This window comes from Sorex fumeus, unplaced genomic scaffold (genome assembly GCF_029834395.1).
Source record: "Sorex fumeus unplaced genomic scaffold, SorFum_2.1 ptg000047l, whole genome shotgun sequence".
Taxonomy (NCBI): Eukaryota; Metazoa; Chordata; class Mammalia; order Eulipotyphla; family Soricidae; genus Sorex; species Sorex fumeus.
In genome coordinates, this window is record NW_026606104.1 from 57016949 (window position 1) to 57029879 (window position 12931).

Consider the following 12931-nt stretch of genomic DNA (forward strand, 5'->3'; position numbering starts at 1 on the left):
ATTATAGAGAAAATACAAATTGTTGTATAAACTTTTGTAGAGGGAATTATTTTTACAGTAATAATGTATGTATTACTTATATTTATTATATACTACTTTTTAAACAGGCAACTTCCCGTTCTTATACTTTTGCATTTAAAACAATTTTTGTATTTAAGGTTGAAAGACTTAAAGGAGAGCTTTGTGAATTTCAAGAGAATAAGCTACTTGGAAATCACTCCCCTGGAAGAACTGTGACCATTAAACAGAGCGAAGAGGTATTTTAAACTTTTTCTTCCTGGTTTCCAACTTTCTGGCGAGTCACATTTCACACAGTACAATCGGCGCTGTGTTGAATCCACCCCGGGCCGGTAGGGTAGACAGCTGGAGGCACACTGGTATCGTCCAGTGCTAACAGAAGGCTTCGGTCCACACAGTGTCTATTCTCTTCCGCATAAGGTTCAGTGAAATGGTGCACAGGATGATTCAGAGCACAGCAGGGTGAAGCGAGAGCCTGTGTGTTTAGCTGGGACTGTTTCTGATGTTCACAGCAAGAAGCTCCATTGCTCTTAGACACTTGAAGCTGAGTGACCTCTTCCGCGGCTCCTTCAATAGCTCTTGCATTTCCTGTGACTCCCTGGGCCTATTATTCCGTACCTCTGTGGTTACCAAGAAAACTACAGCTTTTTTGTCTCCCAATCCAAGGAACTAGTATCCTTCCTGTTTTCCAACACTCCCTGCCCACCCGCACCCCTGCAGATAAACAATGCCATCTTTAAGTAAGAAATGAGGGAAAGAAAGAGGGAAGGAAAGAAGAAATTTTCAGGCATGGCTTTCATAACTATGAACAATGTCAGTCCCCCCAAAAAAGACAGGGAGTAGGCAATCTAATACAAAGCATGTTTATTGCTAGCAATTTTATTAGTATTTTATTGATCCTGTCAGTGTTAAACAACTCGAATGTAAGCAATATGAATATTCAAATTTCCTCTTATTAGTATCTTTATTTTTGAAGATCTTTCCAAAGAAGGTCATCCTTATTCTTTAGAGGAGTCTAGCGAACATTCTGTTGTCTGGATATAATATTTATTCAAGCAGTATCTATGGAAGATTGTTTCCAGGGTTTTGTGTATTCTGCAGGTGTTCCTATAGAATTGTCACAGAAATAAGATTGTGGGGTTAAAGGACAGATGGTTCTGAAATTTCTGCAGATATTGTCAGATAATTCTCGTTCTGGGATCGTACCATTTTCCTCTCCCATTGGCAATATATGAGAAATGAGAAAGCTAATTTCCTAAAAAAAAATTTCAGCTGAATGTATTGTCAAATTTTTGTATTTTTTACTAAATAATAGATGAAAATGAGCATCAGTATATTTTAATTTTATTTGGAGAGCCCGGCAAGCTACCGAGAGTATTCGATATGCCAGACACAGTAACAACAAAGTCTCCAATGGAGACATTACTGGGCCCGCTCGAGCAAATCGACGATCAACGGGAGGGCCTTTACCTTTACCTTGAAGTGGGACGAGTTACACAGTAAATGTATGATTTTTATAAGAAACTCGCAGATTGTTAGCAAAGAAACAGTTCTATTTCAACCCACACTAGTACTGTGTGGAAGTTTCACTTGCTCCTTATCTTTGTCAATGTTATTATAAATCATTTTAATTTTAGCTATAGAAGTAGTCATGTATCAAGTAGTTACTTAATCACTTAACTGGTGAATGAGACCAGTTGTAGTTACACTAAATACCCATCTTCCGGAATTGTTGTACCATATTTGATAGGGTTCAAATATGGTAACACCTACAAGGGCGATTAGAGGTCGCCCCAAGAGCCTCTATCCCTCTCGGAAAGACTGGCAAGCTACCGAGAGTATTCCGCCCGCACGGAAGAGCCTGACAATCTATCCGTTGTGTATTCGATATGCCAAAACCAGTAACAAGTAGTTACTAACTCCTTGTAATTTTTGTTTGTTTGTTTATTTACTTGGGGGCTACCTCCTGGCAGAGCTCAGGGGCTACTTCTAAGCTCTGCGCTTAAGGGTCACTCCTGGCACTGCTCAAAGGATCAACTGTGGTTGGGTGTCAGGAATCAAAATCAGGGTTGACTGCATGCAAGGCATGCATTTTACTCACTGTACTGCCTCTCTGGCCCCTCATTGTGATTTTTGTACAATTTGATCTTTGAGGGTGTCTAATAACAAAGAGTATGTTGGGGCTGGAGTGATAGCACAGTGGGCAGGGCATTTGCCTTGCACGCAGCCGACCTGGGTTTGATTTCCAGCATCCTGTATGGTCCCCTGAGCACCGCCAAGAGTATTTCCTGAGTGCATGAGCCAGGAGGAACCTTTGTGCATCGCTGGGTGCGACCCAAAAAGAAAAAAATGTGTCTGTCAGACATTTATATACAATATACTTTTATGAAACATCTGTTCACATATTTTGTTCATTTTAAATTGAATTATATAAATTCTGTATATTGAGTTATAGGATTTTTTAAATGTATTTTAGATATCAGTCCTTCAATAGAAACATGCATTTAAAATATTTTCTTCTACTTTGGTACATTTACACAATGGAGTACTATGTAGCTGTTAGAAAAGATGAAGTTATGAAATTTACATACAAGTGGTACTACATGGAAAGTATCATGTTAAGCGAAATGAGTCAGAAAGAGCAGGATAGACACAGAAAGATTGCATTCATCTGGGGAACATAAAGCAACAAAAAGGGAGACTAACACCCAGGAATGGCTGAGATTAGTACCAGGAATTTTGCTCCATGACTGGAAGGCCAGTCACACGTGCTAGGTGAAAAGGAAGCTCAGATAGAGAAGAGAGCACCAAATAAAGGGTGTTGTGAGGACCCTCCCAGGGTGGGAGAAGCATGCTAAAAGTAGTCTATAGACCAAACGTGATTGCCACTCAATGCCTCTCTTGCAAAACACAGTACCCAAAAGAAGAGAGAGAGAACAAGGGGGAATGCCCTGCCACAGAGGCAGGGTGGGTTGGGGGGGATGGAGGGTGGGAGGGATGCTGGGACCTGTGGTGGTGGAGGATGGGCACTGGTGGAGGGATGGGTGCTTGATCATTGTATAACTGAAACCCAAGCACAAAAATTTATAAGTCTATAACTGTACCTCATGGGGTTTCACTAATAAAAAAAATCAATAACCTAAAAAAAATAATAAAATAAAATATTTTCTTCTTGGCCAGAGAAAGTACAGCGGGTAAGGCACTTACCTTTCATGTGACCAACCCAGGTTTTATCTCTGACATCCTAGATGGTCCCTGATCCCTGCCAGGAATGATTCCTGAGCACAGAGCCAGTAGTAAGTCCTGAGTGTTGCTGGATGTGACCCAAAAACAAAAATAAAATGAAACAAAATTTTCTTCCATGGCTTGTCTTTGCATTTTCTTTGCAATGTTTAATGAACAGTAGTTGTTTAAAAAAAAATTGATGGAGGCCATTTCATTAACCTATTCTTTCTTTTCTTAACAAAAGTACAAAAAGCCTATCTAATCTTTGTCTACATCAAGGCCACAAAATATTCCTCCAGGGTTAGGAGAGATGGTACAGGGGCCATGGTGTCTCCCTTACATGCTACCAGCCCCATTTCAATAACCAATACTCCAATACCACATATTTTTCCCAGAGCACCATCAGGAGAGATTCCAGAGCATAGAACCAGGAGTAAACCCTGGGAATAGCCAAGTATGGCCCAGGGGCTCCCCCCCCACACACACACACCAAAAAATAGAAACCCAAACCATAAAACACTTCTATATTTCCTTCTAGTTTTTAGCGTTTTTAGCTTCCACATTTCATTGTAAGATCAGTTACTAAATTCAAGATCCAGTTGCTCACTGCTCGAAAGTCAGTACTCAGGGGACAAGGGCTGGTATTAGAAAAACAGATTTTATTCAGGTGTTAGCAGCCTTAGAACATGGGGGACTTGTTCCTTACCACCCCTCCCAAACCTCCCCCAAAAGCCTCTTACTCTCAGGTTGGGGGTTGAGATTTATGTAGGAATAGTTGTGAAAGTGAGTTAAGTTTTTAAAATAAAGGTAGGCGGATAATGGAGTGAAGAGTGGTCCAGTCACGAGGTGGTTCAGCTGTCGTCAGTGATTTGATGCGTCCTTGGGGGCTGGTGGTTAGCTTCTGGGAAATACGGTGAGGTAACACCTTTGCACAATCTCTGCCTCCAGGACCTGCATGACAGTCTCTAGAGGCCTTTCTGAGAGGACCTGGACATTGTTCTTTGTCATTCTCCTGTGACTGGCTCCTGATTTAACATCAAGCACACAACTTCTTTCCATTTATGTTAAGAAACAGGGCAAAGGTCAAAGTGGGGAGGGTGAGAGACTTTAAGGAAACCAGATGAATTTTCTAGTACTGGCTCCCTTATGTTATCCATCAAAGAAAACTTTTGTATATGGTCTGAGGTAAAGGTTTAGGTTCGTCTGTTTCAAATATATATCCAGTTATTCCAGAACCATTTGTTGAAAGTCAGTTATTTCCTTATTCATTTGCTTTTGCATCTTTATTAGAAATAAGTTATGCAAACCTATTTTAGATTATTTTTATTCATTATCTGCTTATGCTTTGTATTTGAAATTAGAAAGAAAACATCTCCAACTTGTTCTTTTTCAGCATCATTTTGCTGAGTCCCTTGCATTTTCATGTATAGTTTAGTCTAGGGTAACACTGGTTTGTGCTTTCTCCTCTGCCACAAGGAGCTTAGGTTTACTGAGTAAGACCATCACAGTGCTCCCAAGGCACTCCCATTCCTCTGTGTTTTTCTGTAACCTCTTTCTTTGTGCTCTGCTTTCCCAACCGGTCAATCGCCTATATCCCCTAATCAGACTATGTTAACTTGTAAGGTCAGATCCTTCTAGGACACTGGATTTGTATTCATAAGTGAAATATTGCTTTTCTCTTCACCTTACGTCCTTTGCATAGTTACTTTAGAGCAGGTCCTTTTTGTATAGACACAGGAAGACAGTTAATGCTAGGCTTTTGGAACTTGGGAGTTAATTAACTCCGAATAATACTTCACTCCTGGGCATCTGTTCTCTCGACTTAAGCTTCAGTTGGCCTGATTCCTAGCACCCTAGAAGTAGGGTTCCAACGAGGGACTGGTTGGGCCCAGGGCAAGCTGTGAGCTACTCTAGCATCAAAATGGGCCATTCTAAGAGTCATAATACTTAACTATAAGTTAAGAGCATGGTCATGGCCAAATTCTGTCATGATCCAAAGAGTAACAACTGGTTTAGGACCCTACTAGGGTTAGGAAAGATTTATCTGGCCTGAGCACTGTAGTCTGGGATCTATAGTGATAAGTCCCCAGGAGAGCCACCCTACAAGCTTAATGTATCTTTTATTATGTCCATACATAATGACTAATATTAAGAAATAGAATTAAGGTGAATGTTTAAATGGTAATTGGACTAAGGAATACCTGCGTGGTATTTTGAGTGAATCGCCTGGCTTCAGGAGATCAGGAAGGGCTTTCAGATGTTTGATTGCTACAGGACCTAGGTGTGGTTGCTAACCCCAGTGCTTGGAGGTTGGGAGGCTGTGAGATGGAGCGCAGAGAGACTAGCATGGGGGACAAGAGGAGAGGGAATGAGGGGCAGTGTGAGACCGAAATGGGGAGCCGAGTGAGACTGAAACGGGCATGTGAGGAGAACGGAATAAATGGCAACTGATCTCCAATTAGGCTGGTGGCCCTGTTTCCTCCGTCATGCGTTTGCTGGTGGCGGCAGCTGCAGGCCGGGGTGGGGGAAGCGACTCATGGCCACCAAACACATGTGGCGGGAGAAAGAGCCCACCATCGCTCATTTATTTTCTGATTACAGTTTAGAATCAGTTTGTCAGTTTTGGCAAACAGGCCTGCCAAGATTTTAATGGGAATTGCATTGAATCATCAGATCTATTTATGGGGAGATCAACTTAGAGAGAATTTATATGTACATATAGTAGCACTATAGCACTGTCTTCCCGCTGTTCATCGATTTGCTCGAGTGGGCACCAGTAACGTCTCACAACAAATTGTGAGACTTGTTGTTACTGTATTTGGCATATCGAATACGTCACAGGGAGCTTGCCAGGCTTTGCCATGTGGGCAAGATACTCTCGGTAGCTTGCCGGGTGGGGTTGTTTCTATACCTTAGATATTGTAATGAGCACTGCAGTGAGCACACATTTAATATATACATTTTCAACTGTTTTGTGTTTTTTGGATAGATAAATCTACGAGAGGAATCATCATGTCTGATGGCAGATCCATTTTTAGTATTTTGAAAAATCTCCACACTGCTTTCCATTGGGACAGAACCATTTATTTATACTCCCACCAAATATGTGTGAGACTTCCTTTAGGAGAAAAATTTTTTAATAATGCATTAATCTTTTAAATCATATCACTGTATCACTGTCATCTTGTTATTCATCGATTTGCTCGAGCGGGCACCAGTAATGTCTGCATTTGTCCTAGCCCTGAGATTTTAGCAGCCTCTCCTTTCTCGTCCTTCCCAATGGTGCCACATTGGAGGCTCTTTCAGGGTCAGGGGAATAAGACACATTGTATAGAAAACAAAAAATGGCATTTCAAACTTGGTTTTTACAATTCTAATTTTTTTTCTTTTTGGGTCACACCCAGTGATGCACAGGGGTTATTCCTGGCTCATGCACTCGGAATTACTCCTGGTGTTGCTCAGGGGAACCATATGGGATGCCGGGAATCGATCCCGGGTCAGCTGCGTGCCAGGCAAACGCCCTACCTGCTATGCTATTGCTCCAGGCCCTACAATTCTAATTTATGTTAGTTAAAGTTAGTAACTCGTAATGTTACAGTGTACTAACTTTTAACTTCTCATACATTTATCTTTATTGAAATCAGTGTCTCTTTATGTAATCACTTAATCACTTAATCCCCGTTATTCATCGATTTATTCGAGCGGGTGCCAGTAACGTCTCCATTCATCCCGGTTGCGTGCTAGCGTAGCCCAATGGTATCTGTTCGTTCTAGGAACATGCAGAGCCTCAAACCGATCATTCAGGGTCTTGACGAAGAAGTCTGACCATCTTATAGGTGGGCGTCCACGTGATCTTTTGATGTCCCATGGAATCCAATCAGTAATGGCTCTAGTCCAGCGGTTGTCTGTAAACCTCATTATGTGTCCAGCCCATCTTTATATAACTTACTGTAATCTCTCATTTCACCTTGCAGGGTCTTTTACAGAGCAGGGTTGTTTTTATTATTATTATTTTTTAATTTTATTGAATCACCGTGAGATAGTTACAAGCTTTCACGTTTGGGTTATAATCACACAATGATCAAACACCCATCCCTCCAACCAGTGCACATTCCCCATCACCGATATTCCCAGTATACCCCCCCTTTCCCACTTTCCCCCTGCCTCCACGGCAGACAGTATTCCCCAGACTCTCTCTCTACTTTTGGGCATTATTGCTTGCAATTCAGACACTGAGAGGTTATTATGTTTGGTCCTTTATCTACTTTCAGCACACAACTCCCATCCCAACCAGTTCCTTACGCCATCATTTTCTCAGTGATCCCTTCTCTATTCCAGCTTCCCTCTCTCCTTTTCTCATGAGGCAGGCTTCCAGCTATGGAGCAATCTTCCTGTCCCGTGTATCTACTATCCTTAGGTGTCAGCCTCATGTTATGTTGTTTCATACTCCAGAAATGAGTGCAGTCCTTCTATGTCTGTCCCTCCCTCTCTTTCTGACTCATTTCACTTAGCATGATACTCTGCATGTCTATTCATTTATGAGCAAAGTTTATGGCTTCATCTCTCCCAACAGCTTCATAGCATTCCACTGTGTAGATGTACCAAAGTTTCTTTAACCAGTCATCTGTTCTAGGGCACTTGGGTTGTTTCCAGATTTTGGCTATTGTGAACAGTGCTGCAATGAACATATAGGTACAGATGTCATTTCTACTGTGCTTTTTTGCATCCTCGGGATATATTGCCAGAAATGGTATTGCAGGGTCATATAGAAACTCAATTCCTAGTTTTTGAAGGATTGTCCATATTGTTTTCCAGAAAGGCTGGACTAGTGGGCATTCCCATCAACAGTGAAAGAGCGTCCTTTTTTCCCTACTTCCACAGCGGCACTGGCTGCTTTTGTTCTTTTGAATGTGTGCCAGTACAGAGCAGGGTTAGTGGTGACAAATTCTCTCAGCTTTGTTTATCTGAATATGTCTTAATTTCTTAGGAAAGTTTTTAATGTATAAAGAAAGCTTGATTGACAGGTATTTTAATTTTTAGCATTTTTAATATATCAGCCCAAGGTTTCCAAACACAACAGTTTCTAATGAGAAAATAAGGATCTTCTGTACATGACAAGTAACTTCTCTCTTAAAGTCACTCATATTATCTCTTTGTTTTTGCCATTCAGTAGTTTCATTATACTGTGTCTTGGTACAGGAGTATAAATTCATCTTTCTTGAAGTTCATTGAGCTTCTTTGAAGTTTGTATTTTTGTCTTTTTTAAAATAATCATTTTTTTTCATTATTGTTTTGTTTTCTTGGGTCACACCCAGGGCTGTTCAGGGATTATTCCTGGCTCGATGCTCAGGGATCACTCCTGGTGGGACTCAAGGGACCATACGTGGTGCCAGGGATCAAACCCAGATGGGCCACATTCAAGGCATGTGCCCTCCCTGCTGTACGATTGCTCTGGCCCCTTTTTCTATTCTCTTTTGATGCTAACCAGGGTTGTAATTCATTCCTTGATCTGTCATCCTTATGTTCACCTGAAATAGGCTCCTATGGGAAGTGGGCATGAAGATGGAGTTAGAATTGCAGGAACATTTTGGAAGGTGAAGTAGAGTGGCAAAATTTTGAGATTGTGACACATATAAACTCTGTCAACCTAGAGGGAAAAGAATGCGCTGAACTTTAGGGGTAGAAGTCCCAAGTCCTAGTCCTGGGAGTGATGCCCCAAGAAGCCTGCAAGAAGTAGTGTGGCTGAGTGTGCCCCCCTCCACGTAAAGTAAAGAGGAAAAAGAAGAAAAGTTTCACTGTAGGGGCTGCAAACTGTGACATCGCTTTAAAAAATCTCTTACAGAGTTTTGGCACAATGATAACCTATGACAGAATCCCACATGAACTAAAAATAGCCATACCATAATATCCTCAACATAATCAGTCATCATTCTCTGTAGGCTATCTAGAAAGAGCATGGCAAGTTCTTTTTCTTATTTCATTTATTTTTTATTTTCATTTGTGGGCCACACCAGACAGTGCTCAGGGCTTACTCCTGACTCTGCACTCAGGTCACTGCTGGCACTGCTCAGGGAGACCATATGGGGTGCCGGGGATCAAACCCATGGCCAAGACAAATGCCCTACTTGCCGGCAAGTTCCTTCTTGAAGAGAGATATCCATGGTATACTTTCAGGGCCCCTTTGTATCATAGAATTTTTGTCATTTGAGTCTATATTTGGAGAATAACCAGTTAATCTGCCTCCCTCTATTTATAGATGTTATGCACCACATTCTGCATAAGTAGCACCTACCTTGCTCTAAAAGATGCCCAGAGGAGAAAAATTAGAAATTTCCCCCTGATGTTTAACATTAAATATTATTTTTTCTACTGTAATCTCAATCCTCCAAATTTGGTATAAACCAGTTCTTGTCCTTGTCGTCAAAATTTGCAATGCATATGGATTTCTAAGATGATAGTTCATATAGATTCTATAATGATCCTTTCACTTACTTCACCCAGAACTAACTAGAAAAGGCTGAGGACATATTTCTAATCTTGAATGGTGTTTACAAATTGAAGTCAATAGGAGCAGAAAAGGTCCACAGAGAATAATCAAGTATAATTAATGAACTTTTAATCCATTTCTTAAGGAAGGAGAGGGTAGCTTATAAATAGATTTTTGCCTTAAAGTTTTCTCTTTATCTTGATGGAAAAGTCTCAATCTTTATTGATTATATTTAGCAGAAGGGCATTGGTGGTGTCACTAAATATTGACGAAAGGATCATTCTCAGCAGAGGAACTGGGTGAACTGAGTGCTGTACAGGTAAGGAGGATTAGCTCTTTCCCATGTATTGTTTCCGGATCTTGACCAGCATGCTACACTTTCCTTAGCCCGAATCTTCAGCTTTTAGATGGGCCCTTGAGTAAATCACGGCGGTTCCTGGTCTCTGAGTTCTTTGTTTTCTGTTTCTCTGACTTCATTACTACGATAATGAAGTAAAAGGAAGGAAATCAATATTAAATTCCTATGTTGTGATGACTGCTAGGTCTTTGACCTAATGCTAACAAATGCTGGACAGGTAGATAATGTTTGCCTTTCTTTACAGTTGAGGGATTGTGTTTATAAATACACATGCAAGTCAACATGACAAATTTTATTTGATTTTTTATTGTTAACTACTCTTTTATTTTTGATACTGCACTGCACTGCCCTCCTGTTGTTCATCGATTTGCTCGAGCGGGCCCAGTAACGTCTCCATTGTGAGACTTCTTGTTACTGTGTTTGGCATACTGGATACTCTCGGTAGCTTGCCAGGCTCTCCAAGAGGGGCGGAGGAATCGAACCCGGCTCAGCCGGGCTGGCTGCATGCAAGGCAAATGCCCTACCGCTGTGCTATCACTCCAGCCCATTTTTGGTACAGTTTATCTATTTTTTAATTGCATCATTGTTTTTATTTTTTTAACTTTTATTGAATCACTGTGTGAATAGACCATTACAAAGCTGCTTTCATGATTGGATTTTAGTCATACAGTATTCCAACACCCATCTGTCCACCAGTGTACATTTCCCAGCACCAGTGCCCTCAGGTTCCCTCCCATCACCCTTATATATTTGAGGGTGTGCCTAAGGATATTCAACCCTATTCCATTGGTCTGTGGATCTCTCTTTATTCCAATACCATGCTGTTTTAATTATTACCACTTTGTGATACAGTTTGAGCTTGGGAAAGATGATGCCTCCCATATTTTTCCCCCAAGAATATTTCTGATGAACACGGATACAAAATATTAGCAAACAGAATCCAATGACTCATCAAAAAGATCATCCACCTTGACCAAGTGGGATTCATCCCGGGGATGCAAGGATGCCTTTAACATTCGCAAGTTAATCAACATGAATTATCATATCAATAAAAGAAAAGAGAAAAACCATATGATCATATCAACAGATGCAGAGAAAGCATTTGACAAGATGCAGCATCCATTTTTTTTTTTGATTTCTGGATCACATCTGGCAATGCTCAGAGGTTACTCCTGGCTCTGTGCTCAGGAATTACTTCTGGCAGTGCTCGGGGGACCATATGGGACACCGGGGATTGAACCCACGTCGGCCACATGCAAGGCAAATGCCTTACCCGCTGTACTAGCACTCAAGCCCCAATCCAGCACCCATTTTATGATGAAAACTTTCAGAAAAATGGGAATTGAAGGAACTTTTCTCAATATAGTCAAAGTCATCTACCACAAGCCCACAGCAAGCATTATTCTCAATGGGGAAAAAACTAAAAGCCTTCCCTCTAAGATCAGGAACAGACAAGGATGCCCACTCTCACTACTCCTATTTAATATAGTACTGGAAGTACTTGCCGTAGCAGTTAGGGAAGAAAAACATATTAAGGGCATCCAGATAGAAAAGGAAGAAATCAAGCTCTCACTATTTGCAGATGACACGATACTATACTTAACCCTAAAGCTCTACCAAGAAGCTCCTAGAAACAGTAGACTTGTATAGTAAAGTCGCAGTCTCCAAAATCAATACCCAAAAGTTCATGGCTTTAACTATATGCAAATAATGAGAAAGAAGAAAGTGATATGAAAAAACAATCTTGTTCACAGTCATGCCTCAGAAAATCAAGTTCCTCAGAATCAGATTAACTAAGGAGTTAAAGGACCTGTGCAAAGAAAACTGCAAAACGCTACTTCAAGAAATAAAAGAGGACACAAGGAAACAGAAACACATCCCCTGCTCATGGATTGGGAGAATTAACATTGGCAAAATGGCAATACTCCTCAAAACATTACACAGATTCAGTGTGATTCCTATAAGGGTACCCATGGCATTCTTCAAAGAAAATGATCAAACACTCATGAAATTCATACGTAACAACAAGCCCCCACGAATAGCTAAAGCAATTCTTGTGGTGGGAGGGGAAAGATGTTAGGCACCACCTTCCCCAACCTCAAAGTGTACTACAAAGCAGTAATAATTAAAACAGCATGGTATTGGAACAAAGACTGATCAACAGACCAATGGAATAGGGTTGAGTATTCTTACACACACCCTCAAATATATGATCATCTAATCTTTGATAAGGGAGCAAGAAATATAAATTGAAACAAGAAAACCCTCTTTAACAAATGGTGCTGGCAAAACTGGACAGCTACATGCAAAAAAACAGGCTCAGACCTCTACCTAACACCATGCACAAAAGTCAGATCAAAATGGACTAAAGACCTCAACATCAGACCAGAATCCATAGGTACATTGAAGAAACGGTCAGCAAAATCCTCACTTGATCACTTGATCACTTGACTTCCCGTTAATCTTCAATTCGCTCGAGCAGAAGCCAGTAACGTCTCCATTGTCCTTGTTGCATGTTGGTGTAGCCCAATGGCGTCTGTTCGCTCTAGGAACACGAAGAGCCTCAAACCGATCGTTCATGATCTTGATGAAGAAGTCTGACCATCTGGTAGGTGGGCGGCCACGCGGTCTTTTGACATCCCGTGGAATCCAGTCGGTAACAGCTCTAGTCCAGCGGTTGTCTTTAAATCTCATTACGTGACCAGCCCATCTGATTTTTGACACCTTGGCAAACGAGACAGCGTCCCTGATTCTTGATCATCGACGGAGGTCGGAACTTGGATTCTTTCCCTCTTTCTTCCTCAAAGATTACAAATTTTAACTGATGACAGAATATATATTTT

General features: G+C 41.1%; 1 protein-coding gene across 2 annotated transcripts in view; it reads left to right on the forward strand.

Moving 5' to 3' along the window:
• CCDC30 (coiled-coil domain containing 30) overlaps positions 1-12931 on the forward strand; it is a 120077-nt gene that overhangs the window by 29738 nt on the left and 77408 nt on the right. For both annotated transcript variants that reach the window (XM_056122913.1, XM_056122910.1), the window contains exon 6: positions 159-257. In XM_056122913.1, the coding sequence (XP_055978888.1) occupies positions 159-257 (99 nt within the window). The remainder of the gene's footprint in view (positions 1-158; positions 258-12931) is intronic.